The sequence below is a fragment of the Meles meles genome, chromosome 21, assembly GCF_922984935.1.
Source record: "Meles meles chromosome 21, mMelMel3.1 paternal haplotype, whole genome shotgun sequence".
In the NCBI taxonomy this organism is placed as follows: Eukaryota; Metazoa; Chordata; class Mammalia; order Carnivora; family Mustelidae; genus Meles; species Meles meles.
In genome coordinates this window covers 20,642,358-20,667,474 of record NC_060086.1, presented here as the reverse complement: position 1 = coordinate 20,667,474, position 25,117 = coordinate 20,642,358, and the positions used below count along the sequence as shown (strand labels likewise).

At 58.7% G+C, this 25,117-nt stretch overlaps 4 protein-coding genes across 7 annotated transcripts; all 4 read left to right on the top strand.

Moving 5' to 3' along the window:
- The first annotated feature begins 2,429 nt into the window (after positions 1-2,429).
- On the top strand, positions 2,430-9,173 carry MAPK3 (mitogen-activated protein kinase 3). Of its 2 annotated transcripts, none has more exons than XM_045992807.1 (9): positions 2,430-2,615; positions 3,665-3,847; positions 5,738-5,927; positions 6,105-6,221; positions 6,472-6,586; positions 6,938-7,069; positions 7,253-7,362; positions 7,452-7,606; positions 9,041-9,173. In XM_045992807.1, exons 1-8 carry the CDS (start codon positions 2,446-2,448, stop codon positions 7,572-7,574), a joined length of 1,140 nt encoding a protein of 379 aa, XP_045848763.1. In that variant the 5' UTR covers positions 2,430-2,445; the 3' UTR covers positions 7,575-7,606; positions 9,041-9,173. The 2 variants fall into 2 exon arrangements, with proteins under 2 accessions (XP_045848763.1, XP_045848762.1); XM_045992806.1 differs by lacking the exon at positions 9,041-9,173 and adding an exon at positions 8,437-9,034.
- A 181-nt stretch (positions 9,174-9,354) lies between these two features.
- On the top strand, positions 9,355-14,939 carry GDPD3 (glycerophosphodiester phosphodiesterase domain containing 3). Of its 2 annotated transcripts, XM_045992803.1 has the most exons (10): positions 9,355-9,874; positions 10,116-10,158; positions 10,400-10,535; positions 10,626-10,671; positions 10,813-10,931; positions 11,012-11,101; positions 11,478-11,611; positions 12,956-13,015; positions 13,116-13,167; positions 14,752-14,939. In XM_045992803.1, the coding sequence occupies exons 1-10, from the start codon at positions 9,355-9,357 to the stop codon at positions 14,923-14,925; spliced, it is 1,374 nt and encodes a 457-aa protein (XP_045848759.1). In that variant the 3' UTR covers positions 14,926-14,939. The 2 variants fall into 2 exon arrangements, with proteins under 2 accessions (XP_045848759.1, XP_045848760.1); XM_045992804.1 differs by lacking the exon at positions 12,956-13,015.
- A 1,218-nt stretch (positions 14,940-16,157) lies between these two features.
- On the top strand, positions 16,158-19,522 carry YPEL3 (yippee like 3). Of its 2 annotated transcripts, XM_045992808.1 has the most exons (5): positions 16,158-16,406; positions 16,999-17,181; positions 17,286-17,329; positions 17,543-17,651; positions 19,038-19,522. In XM_045992808.1, exons 2-5 carry the CDS (start codon positions 17,065-17,067, stop codon positions 19,125-19,127), a joined length of 360 nt encoding a protein of 119 aa, XP_045848764.1. In that variant the 5' UTR covers positions 16,158-16,406; positions 16,999-17,064; the 3' UTR covers positions 19,128-19,522. The 2 variants fall into 2 exon arrangements, with proteins under 2 accessions (XP_045848764.1, XP_045848765.1); XM_045992809.1 differs by lacking the exon at positions 16,158-16,406 and having other exon boundaries at positions 16,756-17,181.
- A 958-nt stretch (positions 19,523-20,480) lies between these two features.
- TBX6 (T-box transcription factor 6) lies at positions 20,481-24,489 on the top strand. Its single transcript, XM_045993817.1, has 8 exons — positions 20,481-20,791; positions 20,881-21,115; positions 22,080-22,347; positions 22,441-22,587; positions 22,695-22,765; positions 23,852-23,925; positions 24,009-24,192; positions 24,276-24,489. Exons 1-8 carry the CDS (start codon positions 20,674-20,676, stop codon positions 24,487-24,489), a joined length of 1,311 nt encoding a protein of 436 aa, XP_045849773.1. The 5' UTR covers positions 20,481-20,673.
- Positions 24,490-25,117: the final 628 nt, after the last annotated feature.

Below are 25,117 nucleotides of genomic sequence, written 5' to 3'. Positions count from 1 at the left end.
GTTCTCTATGCCGGGACTCACGCTGCTCCTCCTTCTTGATGCCTTCCCTCTATGCCGACCTTCCCAAACCCTACTGCTTTCTCCATCATGCAAATGCTATCTCCTCCTTAACTCTCTTCTCACTTCTTTAAGAAAGAGTGATCTGGGGGCGTCTGGGTGGCTCAGTGGGTTAAAGCCTCTGCCTTTGGCTCCTGGGATCAAACCCCGCATCTGGGCTCTCTGCTCAGCGGGAAGCCTGCTTCTCTTCCTCTCTCTCTCTCTGCCTACATGTGATCTCTGTCTGTCAAATAAATAAATAAAATCTTAAAAAAAAAAAGAAAGAGTGATCTCACCAACCCTGAGCTCACCCACCACACAGGACATCCATTTATCTTGTATTACATTGATGTATTCAGTGTACACGTGCATCTTTTCATTCAAATAGATTAGAAACACCATGGGTGGGGCGCCTGGGTGGCTCAGTGGATTAAGCCGCTGCCTTCCGCTCAGGTCGTGATCTCAGGGTCCTGGGATCGAGCCCCGCATCGGGCTCTCTGCTCCGCGGGGAGCCTGCTTCCTCCTCTCTCTCTGCCTGCCTCTCTGCCTACTTGTGATCTCTCTCTCTGTCAAATAAATAAATAAAATCTTAAAAAAAAAAAGAAAGAAAGAAACATCATGGGTAGAGACCAGAGGGTAATCTGTCCAGGGTAACGGAGCGAGTAAGTAGTAAAGACAGGATTCTAACCCAGGAAATCCAGAGAGCTCCCGCTCTTACCCACTAATTCACAACTACATAGAAGTCTTTCATCAGCCACAGTGCCTAGCTCAGAGCTTTGCACACAGTTCTACTCGACAGCTTATCAAATGAATAACTAAAAACAAAACAAAAAAATGAAACCCAAAACCTCAAGCATTGATCTAATTAGCATCTTTTAAACCTTCACTGACTTGGAGGCTATTGGAAACCAGCAGCAACTTGGTCTCATTAATCTGCATTAGAGTGCCTGGCTGTAGATCTAATTATGAGTAATTTCAGAATTATAATTACTGTTCCATTTGGTCTCTTGATCTGTAATGCATATAAGGATCCACTCCTAGCTTCTAATGGATTAAAAAAACAAACAAACAAACAAAAAAAAAAACCCCAAAAAACAAACCATAATTCCTTACTGAAGCCTATTAGGTATGTTTTGTGAAGCTCACATCTTTCTCTGTGAAGTGAGGGAGATGGACTGGATGGTCTCGGAGGGCCCTTTCTTCAGTGGCTAACAGTCTACGACTCTGGGAGAGTGAATGGAATTACAAAGAGCCTCTGCCTCTGTGTCAGAAGATACCGTTTTGAGTCTCAACTCCCCAACACAGGTTCCCCATCTGTAAAATTTGATTCATCTAGTCAAAAGTCTGAATGTCTGGGTGCCAGGTACAGGGGGGATAGAGTAATGAGCAAGATAGATGCGGCCCCTGCTTATTCTGGTAAGAAAATCCCATGACACCTATACCGGGTTGTCCTACCTAAGAAACGCAGTGGGTCCAAGCATGGTGTAAACTACAAGGTCTAGTACCCAATCAAAAGATGAGATCTTGCCAGGATTCCAGTTTTGCCAAGTCCATGACAACAAAAATGTTACGTATTTTGCTGTTTTTGAGAAAAGGCTGATAGTGTACTTTAGCCAAACCTAGTCAGCCCTGTGGGCAGCTTTCCCACCTTTCTGCTACAGTTCCACGGAAAGGTGGGCAGAGGTTATCTGTCCTCACTTCGGGCACTGTCCGGTTGCTGGCGGAGGCCAAGTCCCTAGCCTAGTCTTGCAGGCCTCTGTCAGAAAGCCACTGAGGCTGAGGGTCTGGACCTGTAAGTTCTCCAGCTCTAAGTCACCAGCCCAGGCTTAGGCTTCATTCACTGTCCTCATCTGTGAAAAGGCAGGCCACATCGGTAAAGAAGCTATCTCCAACGCCACTGGGAAATACCGACGGGACTGCTTTATCATCGGGCCGGGCCTGGCTCAGGGCGGCCACACTCCAGAGGGCTACTGAGGGTTCCCTTGGGGTTCCACGTGGAGCCCCGGGGCCACAACTCGGGCTGCAGCAGAGCCGGGGGCCCAGCCAGGAGACTCTGTCCTGGTCCCCACTCTCGCACACACTTGCTGGGTGGCTCTGGGGAAGGTCACCGAGCGGCCCTGCCGGCTGTTCTGCATTCGACGGGAGGGCGTGGACCGTCTCCCCACCGCCCTGGAAGCCCCTAGACAGCCTGGAGCAGACGGAACGGGCAAGGTACCGGGAACCACGGCTGCAACAGCAGAGGGAGAGCCGGGAGCGCGCGGGCGCAGGTCACGTGGCGGGCGCGGGGGCGCGCGGGGGCGGAGCCTGGTGCGCACAGCTCTGCTGGTGGAGGGGCGGGCGGGAAGGGGCGGAGCCTCGGGCGGGGCCGCCGAGGGGGGGAGGCGGGCGGGCTAGAGGGGAGGAGTGGAGATGGCGGCGGCGGCGGCTCAGGGGGGCGGGGGCGGGGAGCCCCGGAGAGCTGATGGGGTCGGCCCGGGGGTCTCGGGGGAGGTGGAGGTAGTGAAGGGGCAGCCGTTCGACGTGGGCCCGCGCTACACGGAGCTGCATTACATCGGCGAGGGCGCGTACGGCATGGTCAGGTGAGGGGGCGTTCCGGAGGAGGGGGCTCCGGGGGGTGGGTGCCGGGAGGGATGATGAGTGCCTTCTGGGCCGGGGAGACTTCCAGTGCCCTGAGGAGACGGGGGCTTCACGGGACTGGGGGGGCGTTCCACGGAGGGGGCCTTGGGGTGCTTTCTAGAGGAGCAGCGCCTCGTACGTTCTAAGGGAGGGGGCTTGGAGGCCCGAGAAGCGACCATTCTGTAAAGCGGGGAGGGACATCTAAGTGTCTGCGGGGGAGCTGAGGGGCCCTTGGGGACCTTAGAACACGGGATGAGGCGGAGACACTGAGTATTCTTAGGGAGGTGATATCCTTAGTGAGGACGGAGTGAAGGACCCTACTCTGGGGAGAGGATGCCTTGGATTCTCCCAGTGAGGCCTGCCAAGGAGTTTAGGAGAGAAGAGCAGAGCTCAGGGCTGGGCAGGGTAGGGCAGGGCTTTGGGCCTGGGGCCAGGGGCCCAGTGAGCCATGAGGGGTCCAGGAATGTGTCCTTACAACTTTTAGGAGGGGTCTATGAGCTCTCTCTCATGCCCACTGTGTGCTCTGGGCCTTTGTTCATCTGGGAACAGCTGTCTTGCCCAGGTGCCTCGCCCTAACACCGGTGTCCACCTCATCCCTCCTATCCTGTCCCTCCTGACTCCCTCCTCAATGTGTCTGCCTCACTGTACCTCTTCCATTCACCTCCCACTCCCTGGACCTGTCTTGGGTTGAGAGAGCCCATCCTGGACAGGGGAGGCTGAGAGGTCAGGGCAGCTAGAATGGACAGGGTTGAGGAGAGGGGAAGTCAGTGAGCGGTCAGTCTCTTCCTCTGTTTGTGAAGTCACTGAAGGGCCGCCTGGCCCAGCTTTCTCCCTGGAGATCCAGGCCTTCACAGCAGGAAGGAACCAGCATTGTTTATGACTTGGCCAGAGTCCTCTCCTGCTCCCTCCCCTCCCTGCTCAGGCCTGGGTGGGGCCACCAGGCCTGGACTCCCCCCCCCCCCACACACACACACATAAGGCCACACCAACCTCTCCTCTCTGGCCCTCTCAGCTCAGCTTACGACCACGTGCGCAAGATTCGCGTGGCCATCAAGAAAATCAGCCCCTTTGAGCATCAGACCTACTGCCAGCGCACACTGCGCGAGATCCAGATCTTACTGCGCTTCCGCCATGAGAACGTCATTGGCATTCGGGATATTCTGCGGGCGCCCACCCTGGAAGCCATGAGGGATGTGTATCCTTCACCTTGGCCAGATGGCTGGCCAGGCATGGCCTCAGAGCTGGGCTGGGAGAGAGTGCTGGCTTGCTTTCTGTTTCCTTCTTCCCTGCCACACTCCAAAACAAACCCAGTAAATGAAACTTTCCAGCAGGAAAGAGACCACAGGGTGTAAGAGGGCTGGGAGGCCCGAGGTGAATCCTGGCTTGGTGAATCCTGGCCTGCGGCAGCCAGGCCATGTGCCCTTGGGCGAGTCTGTTCTCTGTGCTGTGCCTCTTTTGGGGGGAGGGTGGGGAGGGGTTCTATGGGACCTTTGTCTTTTGACATCGGCAGTTCTGTGACATGACCCCGGCCTCTGCCCACAGCCCTTGTTTAACAGACGATGATTCTTTCCTCTCCGGGTCCCCAGACTGGAAGGAAGGCAGAGAGGAAGAAGACTGACCGTTTCCGAGGGCCTACTATGAGTGAGGGCCAACGAATGCCAAGTGCTTTGGCATTTCTTATTCTCTCTCCCAGCTGCTGTAGGAGAGCGGTCTCACCAGCTCCATTTCAAAGATGAGGACACCGAGGCTCAGAAAGCCTGAACTCATTGGCTGCTGTGGCTGCCTCCTCTCACCCTCCCCCAGATGAAAACTGTCCTTTCTTTGACACTTCCTGCTCAGGGCCTCACCCCAGTCACCTGTGGACTTGCACTTTGCCCAGGGAGGGACAGCCTTGCCTTTGTCACCCTCTCCCCACCTCCCACCCGACAGTACCTCCCTAGCGGGGCTGGTTGTCCACTTCCTGCCAGGCCTTGTTGTCAGTGGCTTGCAGCACCCATCACGTCTCCCCACCGGACCCGCCCCCAGGCAGTCCCAGTTCTCCTCCCAGACGTGAGGATTTGTGCAGCACGGTCTGCGAGCCCCCACCGCAGGCTGTGGGCAGGAAATCTCCACACTCGCCCCCAGCTTGCCACGGGACCTGAAGCGAGTCACTGAATCTCGCTGGGCCTCCTCTCCTCTGAAACAAGCAGGATTGGTCCAAACTCTTCAGAAGGCCCTTTCCGGGGCAGATTCTAAAAGACAGTCCAGACGCACCGTTTCAGAGACCCAACAAATGGCATTTATTTATTTACTTACTTACTCACTTACTTAACGTATGTTTAATCTTTGTTTTCTCCTAAAATACAAAAGGACATTTACTCCTCCATCTTCTGATGTGTGGCCAAGCCCTCTTGAAGGAGGAGCGTGCTGTTGGGAGTTTTCTCCTCATTTGTCTTGCCCAAAGCATCCCCATAAGGCAGGCGTTTATTTTTAAGCAAACATTTATTGCATGCCAGATGGCGTTCGCACTATCTCATTGAACCCTCTCCGCAGCCGTGTGGCTCAGGCATTTCTAACAGCAACACTAGTCCGTGATTGCTGAGTACTTCAAAGGTGCCAAGCCCTGGACCAGGCTGGCGGACATACATGGGTCATCTCACCGAATCTTCAGGACTGCTCTCCAAAGAACCATGCTTTCCCCTGCTTCCACATGGGGCAGTGGAGGTGTAGACAGGTTGAGGTCCTAAGGCCAGTGAGCAGTGATTGGCGGGGGGAGGGGGGCAGCTCAGACAGCGGCAGAATAAACCCCAGAGCTGTTGCTCTTAATTGTGAAGCTCTCTTGCCTCCTACAGTTTTCCCAGTAGGGAAACTGAGGCCACAGAACTGAAGTACTTTCATTCAGTGCCACCAGCCGAGGTGTGGCAGAGGCCCCGAGCCCAGGGGCCGAGTCTGGGCCGTGTACAGTCATGGGACGGGCTGGCAGATCCATCGAGTCTCAGGGGCAGCGGCTGGAAGGGGGCGTGGAGGCTAGCCAGCAGAGCCTGTTCTTCTTAACCAAGTGCCCCCCATGCCCCCCGCCCCGGGGGGTCTCCGGTGCCACCCTCAGCTACATTGTGCAGGACCTGATGGAGACCGACCTCTACAAACTGCTCAAAAGCCAGCAGCTGAGCAACGACCATATTTGCTACTTCCTCTACCAGATCCTGCGGGGCCTTAAGTATATCCACTCGGCCAACGTGCTCCACCGGGATTTAAAGCCCTCTAACCTGCTCATCAACACCACCTGCGACCTTAAGGTCAGAGCACTGGGTGCCTGTCCCCTCCTCCCAGGGCTCGGGGGCTTCCAGGTGACCGGGAGCCCCCTTGAGTAGAACTCACGCTCAAAGGGACCAGCGCGGGCTGAGATGTGGCGATAGGTCTGCTTGGGCCTTGGGCCTTGGGCAGCGACCTTAGCCACCGGGGTTGGCTTGCAGATCTGCGATTTTGGCCTGGCCCGGATTGCCGATCCCGAGCACGACCACACTGGCTTCCTGACAGAGTATGTGGCCACGCGCTGGTACCGGGCTCCAGAAATCATGCTTAACTCTAAGGTAGGGGGGCCACCCACGCCTGAAGGGGAGGGGCCAGGTCCCAGGAAGCCCTGGAGCCACCTCTGAGCCAGGCATGACCCCCACGATCCAGGCCTTGTCACAAGACTCCAGCTGTTACGCTCTGGAAGGAGGCCGAGCCTTATGCCCTCTTCCTTCCTGGTGGTTTTGAGTCTAGATGGAGTAGTGGCTTTGCCTAGCAGGGCCCTGTTGAGGCCGGCCCAGGAGCCCACTGCTTTCTCCTCCTCCCCAGGGCTACACCAAGTCCATCGACATCTGGTCTGTGGGCTGCATTCTGGCTGAGATGCTCTCCAACCGGCCCATCTTCCCTGGCAAGCACTACCTGGACCAGCTCAACCACATTCTGGGTGAGGGGAGGCCTGGCCAGCTGTGTGGGGAGGGGAGACCAGTGGGAGGTGAGGTTTCTTTAGAGCCCTCGTGCGGAGCCCCTCCGGCATCTCACAGGATTTCAGTGAGACACAGACACGAACCCCCTTCAATACATAGGAGATAGCATGGCTACACCGCACACTTTGAAGGGCTCACATCAGGATTTGAACCGGGGGCTGCCCACATCCAGACCCCTTGCATCACAATAGTACAGTCTGGGTGATAATGGTCAGGGCTCAGAGCTCATCGGTGCGGACTCTCGGTTTGGGTCCCTCCCGTTCCTGGACCAGAGAGGAGGGCTCTCACCAAGCCCCCTGCCTTACCCACAGGTATCCTGGGCTCCCCATCCCAGGAGGACTTGAACTGTATCATCAACATTAAGGCCCGGAACTACCTGCAATCTCTGCCCTCCAAGACCAAGGTGGCCTGGGCCAAGCTTTTCCCCAAGTCAGACTCCAAAGGTGAGCAAGACACGGGGGCTGGTACTGGATAAAAGCTTGGGGTGGAAGAGGGCCCATGGGCCAAGCTACTGCCTCAATAGACAGGACCCCAGGCACGAGAAGTGAAGTGAGTTCCTCCACTTGGAACTCCGCTGGGAGTTCCTCCAGCCTTCTCTCTGACCCCTGACTCCTGCCCTTCCCTAGCCCTTGACCTGCTAGACCGGATGTTGACCTTCAACCCCAACAAACGAATCACAGTGGAAGAAGCCCTGGCTCACCCCTACTTGGAGCAGTACTACGACCCAAGTGATGAGGTGGGCCAGCCGTCAGCAGGGGGCGCTGGCAGGGGCGGGGGGGGGGGCGGCCCTCGGTCCTGGCCTGAGTCTGACCTCTGCCACCCCAGCCAGTGGCCGAGGAGCCTTTCACCTTTGACATGGAGCTGGATGACCTACCCAAGGAGCGGCTGAAGGAGCTCATCTTCCAGGAGACAGCCCGCTTCCAGCCTGGGGCACTGGAGGCTCCCTAATCTGGACAGACACCTCTGTTCCCGGGGGCCTGGTGAGTGCTCCTCACTGCCAGTGCACGGGTTCACCCCGATACCAGTGTGACCAGCACACCCCCGTACAGTCATCGGCTTGTTCACGCCCACGAGGCAGGTGCATGGTGGCTGCAGACAGGCTAGAGCCTGCCCAGGCAACAGCTGTGGGCCCCTGGTTCTTCACATCCTCTTCCTCTCCCCCGCCTCCGGAAGTCCCCCACGTGGCTGCACCTCTTCATCCTCCGGGCCCTATGGCCAGAGGCCCCTGAGGGTCCCTCCCCGATCTGAAGACCAGAGCCAGGTTTTGGCTCCCCAGTGTGGGCAGAGAGGCAGGCGGGGCAGTAACTGCTGTGGGAGGAGCCAGCAGTCCCCAGCCTGACCCAGATGCCAAGTTCCCTCGCACCTGGTGCCCGGGTCAGTGGTTCACACACCCGCCCACACAGCTTTCCTTCCTCGAGTCTCTGTTCTGTCCTCCCGGCCAGCTACAGCCCAATGAAAGGAAGGCAGAGACATCCCTGCGCTCCAGCTCCAGCCCTGACACTTAGTAAGACCCGTGCAACATTGCATAAGACCGCTCAGCTCTCTGTGCCTCAGTTTCCTGGGGAGAGCCCTGAGGATGAGAGCAGACACAGCCTTAAGCACTGTTGGCAGGGGTTTATATGCGTGAACTCTGCGTTCTCCAGCTGTCCCCTGAGATAGGCACTGAGACCCCACCTGCCATGTACACTTAATGGAAGACAAGGCTTGTCCTGGGCAGTCATGAGGAGGAGATGATGGAGGCAGAGGTCAGGGCTCTGGCAAGCCCTCTGGTGGGTGCTGACAGTTCTTTCCCACCTGCCTTTTCGTTTAGGCCTTGCCTGCCCCTCTCCTGCCGGACTGTTAGGAAACGGACCCCGTGCCCCGCCCCGACACCCCCCCCCACCCCCCCCCCCACCCCCAGCGCCCTGGGCAGGGCAGAGGGTGTGCCCGGCCACCTTCCCCAGCTTCACTCTGGCCTCCTGCCTCAGGCCGGGCCGAGGCTCCCTGTGCCCCGCCTCCCCTCCCAGGACCTGAGGGGCTTGGGTGGCTCCAAAGCGGATTGCCCTCTGCTGCTTGCCTTCGTCTACCCCTGCTGTCCCAGCCTCTGGTAGTTCTGGAATGGAAGGGATCTGGCCAGCCCGGGATCTACTGTAGGTCCCCGGGGCGGGGGAGGGGGGTGGGGAATACTGAGTAGGGACTCGGGGCAGCCCTGACCCATGAACACCCCACCCCATTTTCCCTGAAGGAATATTCCTAAGGCTCAAGGGCTAAAGCCCCTGAGGAGCAGGGCCCAGGCCTAAACCCCTTCCCCCAAAGCCCCCCCTGTCTAACACCCCTGCTGCCTCTGTGTGTGGGTGACCAGAAGTGGAGCGGGGACACGAGGAGAGCCCAGCGCCCTCACCCACCCCGCGCCTGTATCTAATATATAAATATAGAGATGTGATTATGATGGCCGTGGCTCCGTCTGTGTCCGCCGACGCCCCCACCTTGATCGTTGCTGTGAGGACTGCCGCACCTGCCTGGCCACTTCCCAGCTGTGTGGCTTTACACACTTCTGGTGACCATTGGCTCCCCAGCTGGCCAGGGTTGAAGATGGGATTGTCAGGAGCGCCACACTCCTGGACAGCGTGGGGTCCATTTTGCCCTTAGTCACTGTCCTCTCCCCTCCCTAATGGCTTCCCGTCCAACTGGCTGGGGGTGATTCGGGGGTGACTCAGGGACATCCTCCACACCCCCGGATTCTCTGGAAATGGCTTGTGGCAGCCTGTCATATACCCCAGCCACAAGCCCCTGTGGCGGGGGAGGGGGGGGAAGCTTGTACCAGCCCCAGGGGCAGTGGGGACCTTGTTTCCCCGCAGTGTGGCCCAGGGGAAGCAGGGGTGCTGGGAGCTGGGAAGGGTCTCAAGGTGGGTGGGAGAGCCAGAGCTGCCGGAAACTTCTCCTCCCGCCTCTCCCCCATCCCCAGCCGAGCCCTGCAGCCTGGCCTGAGGCCAGGAGCAGGCTCAGCAGGTCCCAGGGGTGTGGTGGCGACACACAGCCACCTACCCCGGCCAGACAGTCCGCGGAGGTGGTACAGGCCATCAGGAACAGCAGCGCTCCTGCGGCGGGAGCCCGGAGAGGCGGCGTGGCCATGAGCTCTGTGCTGTATTATGCCCTGCCCGCCCTGGGCAGCTATGTCATGCTCTCCCTCTTCTTCCTGCGCCGGCCTCGCCTGCTGCACACACCCTGGGCGCCAGCCTTCCTGCCGCGCCTGGGGGCCCACCGAGCAGGTGAGCTGGGCACAGGGAGAAAGAGAGGATGGCGATGGCGGCCACGGCGGGTGGAGTCGGGAAGCAAGATGCCAGGGTGGACGGCAGTGGGAGAGGTCCGGGGTGGCAGGCTGTTACAGAGGCAGAGCCTGAGGGAGGAGGAGAGCAGGGTGGCAGGGCTGGATGTGGAAGGGGGAAGAAGAGGCAGGGGGTGCGGGGAGAGGAGGGAGGCCCCCGGGACCCACCCAGTTGCCCCACACAGGATCCGGAGAGCGGCTGGAGCACACCTTGGAGGCCATGGAGAAGTGAGTGTGCACCGGCCACCCAGGCTGCCCAGTGAGGTGGGCCCAGTGGTGCACGGTGTGACACCAGGGGCACCACTCCCTGGTCCAAGTGACTGGGGCCCCCTGGAGGTGTGCAGCGCAGAGCCTGCACGTCCCGCAGTGAATTATGCCCCACGCTCCCCTCCACCTCCCCACCACCCTGTGGGCTGGCCTGCCCCTTTCCCTGGGCCTCCCTCCCCCGCACTGACCTTCACTCCCATAGCTCCATGGCCCAGCGATCCGACTTCCTGGAGCTCGACTGCCAGCTGACCCGGGATGGTGTGGTCGTGGTATCACACGACGAGAACCTGTCTCGCCAATCAGGCGTGAACAGGGACGTGAGCAGCCTGAACTTTGAGGTGGGCCTCGCCCTAGCCCCACGACTGTACTCAGAGAACCACCACGCCTCCACACGTGCCTTCTGGTGACTTCCCCCCTGTTCTCCCCAGGAGCTGCCCCTCTACAAGGAGGAGCTGGAGGTTTACTTCTCACCAGGTGAGAGCGTGATCTTACCAAGGTGGGGGTCATGGCCTCAGCCTCCTGCCCTCTCTTCTTCTCGGGAACTCTGACTCTCCTGCTGGGTTCCCACCCCACCCCACCCATCCCCTTCTGACCCCTCTTGCACAACCCACCTAGGCCACTTTGCACACGGGACAGACCGGCACATGGTGAGTCTGGAGGATGTGTTCCAGAGGTTCCCTCCGTTGCCCATGAGTGTCGAGATCAAATCGGTAAACGAAGAGCTCATTAACAAGGTGAGGCTGCAGACCGGTGGCTTGGGGCTTGGGGCTGGAGAGAGGCCTGGCTCCCTTTCATCTCTTCCTCCTCCTCGCAGGTAGCGGGCCTGGTGAGGCACTTTGACCGCAATGAAATCACCATCTGGGCCTCAGAGAAGAGCTCGGTCATGAGGAAGTGCAGGGCTGCCGTGAGTCCCTATGCCTTCGCTGCTCCAGCGGCCTCTCCTCCCAAGAGCCGGAGGCTCCAGGGGCCTAGGCTGGACAGGTCTGGGGGGTTGTGGAGGAACTGGCCCTGAGCAGGGTCTCAAAGGGGCGGATTTGGAGAGGAGAGGTGCTGAGGGAAGTGTGAGCAAAGGCATGCTGGTGGGAAATGGTGGGGGGCGGCGCGCACGGAGGGTGCGGTGCAGTTAGGCCTAAATACTGGGCCAAGCTCACACTTTTGATCCTGCGGGTACTAGAGCTTCCTGAATGCCCAGCACTGTTCCCCCCTGCAGCCTGAGGCTCCCATCTGCTTTCCCAGGAACAGACCCCCCCCCCCACCCGCCACTTCTCCTTGCCTCCTAGAACCCCGAGATGCCGTTTGCCTTCACGATAAGCCGAGGATTGTGGTTGATGCTGGTGTATTATCTGGGGTTGCTGCCCTTCGTCCACATCCCGGAGAGGTTTTTCATCTGCTTCCTGCCCACCATCATCAATAGGTACTCACAGTGTCCCCGTTTCCCTTCTGCATCTCCCCTCCACCCCAGTCCCCCAGATGCTTCTTTCCTCAGATAAAGACCCCCCCACACACACACCTCAGGCCTCATGACGCTGGGTCCCCATCTCCCTGGACATCCTCAGGGATGACCCCCAGGGTCCTTTGAAGACTGGTTCTCAGCGAGCATTCAGGAATACCAAGGTGGGGGAGCCGGGGGGGGCACAAACCCCTGGAAATTCTATGTGAATGTGTGTTGAGGTGGAAGGAGTCTTAAGACAAAGTATTCACTTGTTCATCCATTCATCCAACAAATTTTTATCGAATGTCTACTCTGTGCTAGGTGCAGTTACACTAGCAAGTAAGATGTGGGTGGGGTAAGGCCCCCCTGAGCTTACAATCTGGCTGGGAGACAAGTATTAACCCATTATAGTATCATTCTCCGATTCTCTAAAGGAAAAGCAAGCCTCCTCCTGCTGGGGGACCAGAGTTAACAAAGTAACAGCTGGGTAAAGTCCGGCAATTTGGAGACTTCACCAGCTCTTAAGCCTGTGCCCCCCGCCCCCAGGCTTTCTGAGAACTCTGTGGCAGCTCTGAGTGCTTCCTTCTCCCCTCTGCTGGCCTGATGATAATGGTCATCATTAGACCACAGATCTTGGTCTACGTAACTTTTATACCGGGTTTGCAAAGTGTCTTCACATCCTTTAGTTGATAAGAGCTTTACCTTGTGGCAACCCGGAAGTTAGAGGAATCTAACTTCCTCTAGAAGTTAGGTCTAGAGGACCCCCACAGTACCCACGGAGAATCTGAGGCTCAAAGAGGCTCTGTAATCTGCTCCCAGTCACACAGCTGGAAGCGCAGGGCCTGAGGTTGCCTGGGTCCAACTCCAGAGCCTGCGCTGGGTCGTTATATAAAGGGCCTCTAAAGTCATCCCTGAAGTGGGCCGATCAGGGCAGGTAGCAGACCCCTTGAGTATTGTCTGGCCACGGGAAGTCAGCGGGCCCAGTCAGGGGACCTTCAGACTGTGCAGCCAGCTTGAGACTCAAGCTGCATTCTGGCCTTGGCCCTGGGGCCACCACCGGTGGGCTGTGACACCTTGGGCAGGTCCCTTCAGCTCCCCCAGACTCAGTTTCCACTTCTGTAAAACAACAGGAGGGGGGCGCTCGCAAAGTATGGAGGCACGGACATGGGTGTAGACTCTCACGGATCAACGAGGGACCTGTTCTTCGGGGCACCTGCAAAGGTTCTTCTAGAGGGGCCAGGGTAACCCTGGTCAGGGGTCACTACCACCCCACCCCTGTGACAGAGTGAGATGCAGGGCACTGACCATGACACCACCTCTCTGCAGGACCTACTTCCCATTTTCCCGCCCTGGGCTGAACAAGTTGGCAGCTGTGGTTTCCAAATGGTGAGGGGCGAGAATGCTGGGTGGCATGTCCCTATGGAGACCTCCCAGTGCCCTGCCTGGTCCCCTCTCGTCATGGCCTCCACCTCCCTCTCCCTACCAGGTTAATCATGAGGAAGAGTCTGATCCAGCACCTGGAACAGCGAGGAGTGCAGGTGAGGCTGGAAGGCCACACCCTTAGCAAGTGGGTGGTTCGCATCCCGGTCACAGTTCTGCCACCAACTAACCGGTCACCTGGAAGTCTTAGTCTCTTGATCTGTGAAGTGGGGGTAACGGTGTATTTATCTAGTACCTCCTGATGGTTTGGTAGGTGCTAGCCATTATCATGATGATGATGGTGGTGGTGTATTGAACCTACTGTCCCCATTCCTGATGAGAGGGGGAGTGGGGAAGGGAAAAACCAGCCCGGCTTGCTCCCCGCCCCTCCCCGGGCATCCACTTTGACCAGGTCACTGAATTAGCAGACCTTTGTTGAGAATGCACTATGTTGCAGGCCCTCCCCTCCCCGAGAACTTACCATCAAATCAGGGGCAGAGGAAGGAAGTGAGGCAGACAATTGCAGGGCACCGAGTGGACGGAAAGGAAACAGTGCTGTGGTCAGTAGGGTCAAAGGAGGCCTTCCGGAAGAAGTGAGGAGCTGGCTCACAGGGAGAGGAGAGGGAGAGCATCTCCAGCGAGAAGCTGGGCATGTGGGAGGGCTGGGAGAAGCTGGAGGCCAGGGCCATCGGAGGCACCGAGAGGGGTTCCAGCAGGCCGCAGTGTGAAGGCTGGAGAAGGCAGCAAAGGGTGTGGCAAGCGGCCTGGGAGCATCAACAAGGAGCCCGGACTTCAGCCTCAAGGAAGGGAAGCTTCTGAGGGCCTGAAACAGGGGACAGGCCTGATCTAGTTGGGTGACCCCATTAAGGGTCACTCTGGCCACCATGTGGCAAAGCAGAGCCTCAGGAGGCAGGTGCTGTCACCTCCAGGTGTTGGGTGTAGGTGGCAAGCAGGAGGACAGGTGGGGGAGTTGGCAGACAGGCCGGGACTCCACCGTCTACGTGAAGGTGATTAGCAACCCCTTTCCCCCCGACTCCGAAGGTTGCGCCATCATTCCCATTTGTTACGTTAAGAAACCGAGCAGTCCAGTGACTTGCCCGGGTACAAATACCATCTGTTCCCACCTCCATGCCCACAAGAGCGGACTCGGGCGACAGGGAAGACACTGAGCAGCAACCGATTCGGGCAGGCTGGGAGATGCCAGCGTGCTGGAAGACGTGCCGCAGCCAGCTTTGCCGCGGAGAGGAAGAGAGGGGCTTGGGTTTGAGCAACAGATGATTTCCCTAGAGCAAGGCGCATGTGTTTTCACCTTGCCCAGTTTCCGACAGCCAGCGTGAAATCACGGAGCAGAGTTTGGGTGGTATTTCCACCTGACACGCTCAACAGACGCGAGTAACCTCCAGAGATTATTACCATTACCAGTACGTAATGGTAACATGCAGTAAAATAATTAGGAAGGGAAGAGTTTGGAGTATTTATTACCTTCGTTTTTAAGATCATTATTGAGTTACAAGTTTATAGAATTTAGTATTTCATCATGGCTGTGTTTAATAACCAGCTTGCAAAATTCCTGGCGGTCTCACAATCCACCCCAGTGTCCCAGTGCCGGGAGCTCCCCACAGAGGAGAGCTCCCCCACCATCAGATGCAAGGGGAAGTTCCAGGTAAACTGTGTCAGACTGTGAGCCCCTCCGTCCCACCCAGGTGATCTTTTGGTGCCTTAATGAAGAGTCGGATTTTGAGGCAGCCTATGGCCTGGGGGCCACTGGCGTCATCACGGATTACCCCACAGCCCTGAGGCGCTACCTGGACAACCACAGAGGAGCTGCCCAGGCCTCGGAGGCCCTCACCCTCTCCTCTGTGTCTCTTCCCCAATAAAGGTCATCTTCAGAGTCACGTCTTGGTGTTTGGTGGGGCACAGGTGGGAGGAGATCCTAGCCCACTGCAAGATGGCAATTGAGGGCCGAAGAGGCCAGCCGAGGGCCAGAGTTTGGGGCCCTCACCAGCCTGACCCACTGGTTCCACCACATTCCAGACCCAGAGTAATGCCACACCCTGTGCCAATCTGGCCTCCACTTTCCTCAGGAATGTCCCTTCAGAGCCATGAGTTCCATTCTCCTGAGGACATGAAGAATCCCAGGCGCACAGCAAGGGACTTCATCTGGGCCTGCGGAGCTCCTCACCAGGCTGCGGAAGGTAGACATGGCCTCAGTGGCTGAGTCCTCGGTGCCTGGTTCCTGCCTCAGCCGGTCCAGCCTTCCACTCCTGGGTCTAAGCCAAAAGCGGCCCCAAACTCCTCAGCCCTCTCCAGCCCTAGTACCTAATTCACTGACCAGATCGCATCTCACAACCATTTGTTGACTGCTCTAGGCCAGGCAGCATCCTGGGGCCATGGCAGGGAGTAAGACGAGTCTTGTAGGGTAGACGCCTGGGTAAACTAACCCAGCCTGCAGAGGCAAGGGCATCAAAGAAGGCTTCCTGGAAGGGAGGATGCTTAGCAGCAGGAACTGGCTTGCTCCGAGGCTCTGGCTCCCAGAGGCCTAGCGCAGGTGGGCACGGTTAGCTCTTCTGTTCCGAGAGGCTTTCCCCAGTGCCTTTTGCTAGGGCGAAGACCGTGGAATCCGACCAAAGTGAATCCCAACTTTGTCCCTTCCCAGCTGGATACCTCGGGAGAGCTGCTGGACCTCTTTGACCTCCGCTCCCCGGAAAATGGGAACAATAACGAAAGCTGCCTCATAGGATCGCTGCGGGGATTAAGAGAGTGGGGCACGGGCGGTGGTTAAACGCGGATAATTACGGCTATTATTTCCCCGGGGGCGCGCGTCCGGACACCATTCCCCTCCTAACCCCGCGCCGGGTCTGGCACCGCAGAGCCGGGCCCCTTCGAAGACCGCGGGAGGCCGGACGCGCCACCGGACCCAGGCCGCGGGGCCGACCGGCTGGGTTGCGGGGCAGCAGCCGCATTTCCGGGCGGGCCGGAGCGAGGAGCAGGGGGAAGGGCAGGCCCGGCCTGCGCTGGCCGCTGTGTGACGCGCCCCCTCATTTGCATGCGGCGCGCCGATTGGCCACGGCGACCGCCGGGACCAGAGGCCGGCCCCCTCCCCCTCCCGCCGCAGCGGCGGCAGCAGCTGGTCTCGGTGTAAACAAGTCGCGGCGGCTGCGAACCCGGGCCGGGGGGCACGGCGCCCACCAGGAGCGCCCCCCACTCCCAGGCCAGGCCACCCCGGCGGACCGGGCCCCCGCGCGCCCAGGCGAGGTGAGGCCCGCATCATCAGGGCTGCGCGTCGCCCCGCGCCCCCGCCCAGCCAGTGAGGACTGACCCCTTCCCCCGGCGCCCGTCCCCCACCCCAGCGCCCCAGGTGAGCCCCAGGGTCTCAGGTAAGGCTCCGCGATGCAGGTAAGAGCCCCTCGGCACAGACAAGGCCTCAGCGCCCCCCCCCCCCAGGTAAGAGCCCCTCCCCTCCTAGGTGACACCCTCCACCTTCAGTGAGGGCCTCTGCCTTCTCCAGGTGAGGTACCCTCTTCCCAGGTGAATTCCCTGTACCTCGAGTGGAGCCGCGTCACCCCACCCTACCCCCGCCCTTGGCAGTTCAGGTGAGGTCCTAAGGACCATCCAGTTCCTAATCCCTCCATACTTTACCCCTAAACCAGAACCGACAGCTCATCCACTCTGAAGCCCCTTCCTCCAGCTTTAGCTGTCAGGTCAGCAGGGGTGAGGCCGGAAGTAGATGGGTGACTCACCTCAGGCTCCTCCAAGCCTCAGTTTCCCCATGATGCAACTTGAGGCCTCCTCAGTGAGTCAAGACTGAGCTGGCTCTGGCCCCCGGAGAAGCTGCTGGCTCTGGGGAGAGGAGACAGCAGCCAAGTGTGACAGAGCATCCCCATGGCCCTGGGTGTGCCTGCGAGTGCGTGGCCCCGGTCCTGACAGCCCACTCACTCCCTCCCTGGCAGGCACTGGGCTCCCTCTGCTCCCCGTGGGCTGCTCCCCGCGTGGGGCCACTGCCCCCGGCCCCCGCCATGGTGCGGATTTCAAAGCCCAAGACGTTTCAGGCCTACTTGGATGATTGTCACCGGAGGTATAGCTGTGCCCACTGCCGCGCTCACCTGGCCAACCACGACGACCTCATCTCCAAGGTAACCAGGTCACCGTTGGGGCTAGAATGAGAGACTAGAAGGGCTACCTGGCAGCTCTCCACCAATGGCCCTGACTCCCTTCCTTTCTCCCTCCCACCCTTTAGTCTTTCCAGGGCAGTCAGGGGCGTGCCTACCTCTTCAACTCTGTGTGAGTATTCGGTTCCCCTTCTTTCTTTCCGTGACCTCTGTTGGGACCTGTGACCCCCGGCATCACGCTGAGACTCCCAGAGTCTCCTGATTCTAGTTGGAAGATGCGATCGCCCTTCTCTTGGATGCTAAGGACAGACACAGTTGGATACAAGCTAAAGGGGGGCTTTGTGATGGCGGGACCCTCCCTGGCACTCCCCCCATGTCCCCGCAGGGTGAACGTGGGCTGCGGGCCAGCCGAGGAGCGGGTGCTGCTGACAGGCCTCCATGCCGTCGCTGACATCCACTGCGAGAACTGCAAGACGACTTTGGGCTGGAAATATGTGAGTCCATGACCTCTGACCCCAGGCTCCCCTTGACCCAACCTCCCATCACCTCCTCTTCACAAGCAGTCACGCAGTAATCTTTCAGAGCCCACAGGACCAGCTCCCACAAGTCAGGCTGTCTTTTTATCCCCTGACCATGCTCTCTTCTGTCACATCCTGCAAGGGCTTTTAGAATTTTTCTCTCTACCCATTCCTCTCCTCACAGACACACGCATGCCCATTTTACAGATGAGGCCATCATCCGAGTGACCATTTATTGAGGGCTTATGGGCCATGCACTGTTGTGTGTGCTTGGCACACTTTCTCTCATTCCATCATTATAACAATCCTATAGGTAGGGTCTATTGTTAACTCCACTTTACAGAAGCAAAGAAGGCCCAGAGATGTTAAGTAATTTTCTCAAGGTCACACAGCCGTAAGGAACAGCATAGGGACCAGAATCCTGGTGGTGTGTTTGTTTTTAACTCCACATCCTTGATGGCCATCTTCCACTGCCATTCAGAGGTTCAGAGAAGTTGCCCAGGACCCCACAGCAACATGGAGCTTGGGTCCATGAGCCTCCTTTTCACTGCCCTCATCGCCACAGCTGCTGTCCAGGGTCTAATTTCACTACCTGCATCTCATTTCCTTATCTGGCAGTGGAGGAAAAGGCCACAACCTGGCACCCAAAATTGTTATGGGGATCAGATTAGATGCCACAGAAGAAGACGCTCTTGGGAAATGGCAAGAGCCGGGACTCCTCAGGCACTACTTGGAGCTGTGGGCCCTCTGTGGGGTGGATGTCGCAGGTGGAGACAGTTCACCTAACCCGAGTTCACCCTCGGCCTAGCCACAGATTTGCTCTGTGCCCCAAGACAGATGGCTCAACCTCTCTGGACCGCTGACAGATAAAGAGATGGCCCAGTCCAGGGGTCAAAAACTCAAGGGCTCGCAGGTCTAAGCAAGTATGCAAGCTTGCATACTTTGGGTCTGCAAAAGGGACAACATAGCCCTGGGGAGGGACGGGGCAGTCTGTAGCAAAAATGGAGTGAACCCAGCCCACCTGTATTTTAGTATTTCAAAGTCATTTTTTCTAAACTCTGCTGGCCAAACAAAACACATGCATAGGTCAAAACTGGCCTTTAGCTACCAGTCTGTAATCCCTGGACCTTTTAGAAACTTCCATAGTCTCTCTATTGGAACCAGCATTGGTACTTAAAAACTACCGGTAATTCAGAAAGTTCAGTCTGTCCCATTAGTGAGAGACTGGCTCTGTCAGTTACTAGCTCTGTGTCTTGTGGCCAGGTGGTTTGGCTTCTCTGCATGGTCATACCTGCTCCTCAACCCTGATCCCTTTTGGTAAAGCCCTTGCTCCAGAGATGACGTCCTTTCCCCTCTTTTCAGGAACAGGCCTTCGAGAGCAGCCAGAAGTACAAAGAGGGGAAGTACATCATTGAACTCAACCACATGATCAAAGACAACGGCTGGGACTGACCCCTGCTCCTGCCGCATGTGGCTCGAGCCCGGCCTGGCCGCCAGGGGGCGCCACTGGCTTCCCTCCACGAGAAGGGAGCTCTGGACCCTCAGGGCCCCTGCAGAGGAAGGATCCAGCTCCTGTACATATATTTTATTGCATGCACTGTGACCTTGGGGGGCGATCAGAAGGTGGAAGACACCCCCGCACCTCCCTGCGATCTGGCTGGCTTGGATCTCGTTTTTAACCCCTTCGTGCCCCGCCTGCCCTATAGATATGGCCTATGTGCTGCTCCCCCGGCCCCAGTGCACTGTCTGCCCTGTGAACTCCTCCCACCAGGCCCCTCTTACCCCACGCCTGTCTGCTCCCCTCGTTCTGTAGCGTTTGTACATAATAAAACAATGGAGTGGAGACAGCCCCAGGCTCACGTGGAATCCTGGAACAGGGGACTCAAATGCAGATTCCTGCCTCTATAGACCTGTTCTTTTCTAGGCCCCACATGGCATGGGGTAGGCACTGCGGTCAAAGTCGGGAGTCTGCGCTCCGGGAGCTCAGCCACCTGAGAACCAGGACCGATCCCACAGCCCCGGATCTTCCCGACCCCACTAGGCCTACTGAGGCCTTGACCTCGGCTGATCTGCGCCTTCTCAGCTTTAGCGTTTTGCCGCCGCCTAGAGGCAAGCTCTCCTGGGAGGCGAGCGCGCCACCAGTTTCCACCGCCCTTCTCGTCTCGACTACACATTCCAGCGGCCCCAGCGGCATCTGTCCAGTCGTCCCTCTTCCGAATCTCCGCGTTGGGCCTGCTGGGAAGTGTAGTTCCGAGGGTTCCCCCGCGCGGGACCTTCTGGGAAATCCCGGCGCCAGCAGTCAGAGACTGTCGAGCTGTGCGTGCGTTTGCACCTCGGAGTTTCTGCGGAGGGTAGAGGTTTTGCAGAACGGGAAACAGGAAGGAAGGACTCCAGGGGTTCGGGCCTCGGCTGCGGACTCCTCGAGGTCCCCAGTGCCCCGCGTAACAACAAGCTCATGCCGAGTTCCTCCAGCCCTGCTCTTTTCCTCCAGTCATGCTTCATCCCTCTGAGCCCTGGCTTCCAAGTGAAGGGGGCAGGGGGTACCTGCTAGAAAAGTCTGGGGCGCCAAGGTCTGCCCCAGGACTCTAGGCTCCATCCCAGGGTCGAGGCCCCGCCCCTCAGTAGCTTATCCCTAGCCGGGGCTCCCCCCGTGGGAACGGGGACCAGCTGGCCGGAAGCGCCAAACTGCGTCCCTGTCGAGCCCCGGGGATCAATCAGGCCGAGGAGTTAATTATGTAATGAGGGGGCAGGGGGTCGGAGCTAATGAAGCCTGGAGTGGGGGGAGAGAAGGGGAGGGTACCCAGGTATCCGGCCCCCTCTTAGACCCCTTCCAGGCCCCAGGGGTCTCCACCCCAGCCCAGCTCCAGGGCCCCAAATAGGGGAGGGGCTGTGATCCTGGGTCTGGAAGGGGCTGAGCTGTGAGCTATAAAGGGGGCATTTCTCAGCACCGGGGGACTGACTCTAGGCAGCGTGACCTGAGGCCAGACGGGAGTACACCATGTACCATCCACGAGAGTTGTACCCCTCTCTGGGGACAGGCTACCGCCTTGGGCCCCCCCAGCCGGGGACAGATTCCAGCTTCCCGCCTGCCCTGGCAGAGGGCTACCGCTACCCTGGTGAGCATGGGGACCAGCTCCTGTGTTGGGACCGCTGGGGGCTGTGGCCCTCTGCTGGCTCCTCATTCTGCCCCCCACCCCTTCTCCAGATCTGGACACTCCCAAGTTGGATTGCTTCCTCTCAGGGATTGAGGCTGCTCCCTGCACCCTGGGCGCTGCCCCACCCCTGCCCCCGCTGCCCCCAGCCCTGGGCACCGAGCCAGCCCCCCCAGCCCCCGAGGCCCTTCATTCACTCCCCGGAGTCAGCCTGAGCCTGGAGAACCGGGAGCTGTGGAAAGAGTTCAATTCTGTGGGAACAGAGATGATCATCACCAAAGCTGGGAGGTGAGGGACTGGGCCAGGGTCAAAGGGCCCAGTGTGTGCCTGGTTGGGGGGTCTTCTGGGAAAGGCAGAGTTCCTGGTGATGGGGCTAGGTCTAGGGGTTGCTAGAGGGTCTAGAGCTCTGCCTAAGTTCAGGGTGTGAGTGTGGCCTGGGTCAAGGGTTACTCTAGGGCTGGATCGGGGTCATTTGGTGGCAAGGACTGAGGGTCAGTCTGTGGAATCTGTAGATGGTTTAGGGACCAACCTATATAGCACGGGTCCTAGGTCGGTCTGGGCCTGGGTCAGAAAGTCTGGCTGGGTGATAGGTTCATTTGTGGCCCAAATCGGGGGTCAGCCTGCGGCCAGGGCCAGCATGGACACTACCACTAGGGTCAAGGGCCAGCCAGTGACCAGCATTCAGGGAAGTCTGGCCGGAATCAGAGTCAGTATGTGACTAGGTCTGGGGTCACCCTGGAGGCAGGGATGTGGCCAGTGTGTGGCCTGTGTCTTTCCAGGCCGGGAACTCAGGCCCGAGCATGCTAAGTCCTCTGTCCCAATGCGGGCAGGACATTTTTTTTTTCCTGAACCAGGTTTGGCCAGCAGTGTAGACTCTGGTGCTGGAGATTAGGTGAGGAGACCAGAGTGGAGAGCAGCAGACTCCTGGCAAGATTATAGGGACAGAAGTGTGTCACTATTGCTTCTGTGGATGGAGTTGGAAGGGGCCAGGAGTCAGGGGTCCTGGCTCTGGTCCTAATCTGCCCTGTGACCCTGGTCAGATCTCCTGTCTGTTCTGTTTCCCAAGTGTAAAATGGGATGAGACATGCCTCCAGCTCCAAGACCTTGCCCTCTGAATTCTAATTCCACCTCCGTGGACATTTCTCTGCCAAAGCTGGGTGAGCCCACGGCGGCTGTGCCCCCTGCCGGCGCTGTGTCCCCTCCCAGCCCCAGCCGGTAGTGCCAGGCCTCTCCCATCCCCTCCCCTGTCCAGGCGCATGTTCCCTGCTTGCCGAGTCTCAGTCACTGGCCTGGACCCCGAGGCCCGCTACCTGTTTCTTCTGGATGTGGTTCCAGTGGACGGGGCTCGCTACCGCTGGCAGGGCCGGCGCTGGGAGCCCAGCGGCAAGGCGGAGCCCCGCCTGCCTGACCGCGTCTATATTCACCCCGACTCTCCTGCCACGGGTGCCCACTGGATGCGGCAGCCTGTGTCCTTCCATCGTGTCAAGCTCACCAACAGCACCCTGGACCCCCATGGCCATGTGAGGCCCCAGCTGGCGGGGAGGACAAGTTGAGGGGTGGGTGTGGGGGCCCCCCTGGGCGGGCAGGGAGTCACCTCGGTCCTTCTCTCCCAGCTGATCTTGCACTCCATGCACAAGTACCAGCCCCGCATCCACCTGGTGCGGGCCGCCCAGCTCTGCAGCCAGCACTGGGGGGGCGTCGCCTCCTTCCGCTTCCCTGAGACGGCATTCATCTCTGTGACAGCCTACCAGAACCCGCGGGTGAGTGACCCAGCTTCGGGGAGTGTGGGTGGGTGGGTGGGGAGGGGATGGAGGGGTGGGCTCTGCCCTGGGCGGTGGGAGCTTTGACCCTGGATGTGTGTCTCCAGATCACACAACTGAAGATCGCCGCCAATCCCTTTGCCAAGGGCTTCCGGGAGAACGGCAGAAACTGTAAGAGGTGGGCACTGTTCATTCATTCCCTCGTTCGTTCAACAAATGCTTGTGAGCCGACCACCGTGTGCCAGGGACACAGCCGTAAGTAAAGACATTTATTCCCTCGCGGCTTCCCATTTAGCACCTGCTGTGTGCCAGGCACAGTTCCAGACGCTGGAGACCCATCCGTGAACAAAACCAAGGGCCCTGCCCTGATGGGACTGGTCCTCTAGGGGACAGAGCAGGCAGGTCAACAGAGAGAAATAAGTAAAATATAATATGCCAGGGATGGGTTCTAAAGAGAAAAGAAATAAAGGCAGGAAGGAAGATAGGAAGGACCGGAGTGAGGTCTGTATTAGTTTAAGAGGCCTGGTCAAGTCCTGGAGGACGTAGAGTGGGTATCTGAGGAAGAGTGGGCCAAGAAGTGGGAACAGCCTGTGCGAGGGCCATGAGGGAGGAGCGCGCCTGCAGCGCGACTGGAGAGGAAGAGGCAAGTCAGAGGTGAAGGGGAGCCACGTTACGTTGGATAGTGGAGGTTTATTTAGGACTCGGCTTCTATTCTGAGTAGAGTTCAGCTCCCTCAGAGCCATCCTTTGCCCTCAAGGCGGGTACAGACAGGGAGCCATCCATCAAAGGGTCACCCTTACAAATGTAAACCGTGGACAGATGTCGTGAGGGAGGTTGTGTCATGCCATGGGAGGTCGGGAGGACTTCCCTGAGGAAGTGAGACAAGAAGGGGAATGAGACAAGGATGAGCTAAGAGGTGAGGAGGGGCAGACGGAAGAGGACGCCAGCTAAGGGTGACTCGGCAAGCCGGGCGGGGTGAGCTGGGTTCAGACCATGCCCTGGCCTTCTAGCTTGGGAAACCGTTTCCCAAATGCAATACACGCAGCAGGAAACCACTGGAAAGTTTTAAGGGGGAAATCGAACCCGACTCTGCCACTTTCTAGTCACTTAGTTCTCTGGCCTTCGGTTCCTTCATCTGTAAAATGGGTATAATTATGGCACCTGCCCGACAGGGTCCCTGGGAGGGTGAAATGCTTGGCACCTCGCAGGTGCTATTATTACCACCATCATCATCATCATCATCATCATCATCACTGTTCTCCAGGGAGCGAGATGCCCGTGTGAAGAGGAAACTGCGGGGTCCAGAGCCTGGAGCCGCAGAGGCCTATGGGAGCGGAGGTGAGCATAGTCTCAGTAGTGACGGGGGCCGGTCCTCAGGTGCCAGTCCTCCTTAGCCCGGTCTGTCCCCTCCATCTGCCCAGATGCACCAGGCGGTCCCTGCGACTCCACACTGGGTGGGGACGTCCGTGAGTCAGATCCAGAGCAGGCCCCGGCCCCCCGCAAAGCTGCCCCGGCCCCAGCTCCTCCGTGCGGCGGCTCCAGCGCTGAAGCCTACCTGCTGCACCCTGCGGCTTTTCACGGAGCCCCCAGTCACCTTCCAACCAGGCGAGTTGGACAAGGGCACAAGAGCTCGGCTCCTCCAGGTTGGGGGTGCCTTTCCCCCATTCTGACACGTCTCTTTACTTCAGGAACCCCAGCTTCCCTGAGGCTCCAGACTCGGGGCATCCAGCACCCTACTCAGCTGCGTTCCTGGAGCTGCAGCCTGGGCCAGGGGGCTCGGGTTACCCAGCCACTGCTCCCCCAGCACCCTTTGCCTCACACTTCCTCCAGGGGGGCCCCTTCCCCCTTGCCTACCCCAGCCCTGGGGCTTACCTGGATGTGGGCTCCAAACCAATGTACTGAGGTCTCCCTGGGCCCTCTGCCTCCCCCCACCCCACCCCATCTTCCATCACGGACCTCTGCTGCCCTTCCCCCAGGCCTGTGGCCCCATCCCTTCCACTGGCCCCATCCCCCCTGCCAAATGGCTGCCTGGGGCCTCCCCCACCCCACTTCACACTTTGATTTCACTCCCACCCACCCCAGCTTCAAAGCTCTGGCTAAGCTGCTGGGAGTCCAGCTGGGGCCAGCTTCCCCTTCCAGGCTCTCACCTCGGTGTGAATGGAGGGAGGCTCTGCCTGGCCAAATGGGGCCATTGCCCAACACTCCCACCTCTTGGGCCTCACCCTTGGGCTCTGCAAGTTCTACCCCCTCGCCCCAGTGCAAGCCACACCGGTCTGCTCTCAGGACCAGAGTATTTTTGTTAATAAAACTCCAAAGACCTCGGTGCTCTAAAAACATCAGCTAATGCTATTTAGCCCTGGGCGGGGCTGGGTGAGTGAAGGTTTTGTGGGGAGACCTGGGCCCCGATTTTGACTTGCCAGTTTCCAGCTGCTTGACCTCATGCGTGTGAATCAACAGCTCTGGGGCTATTTCCTTTTCAGGGAAGTGGGGAAATCAGAATGTCCTGATGCTCACTTGTTTTGAGAATTAA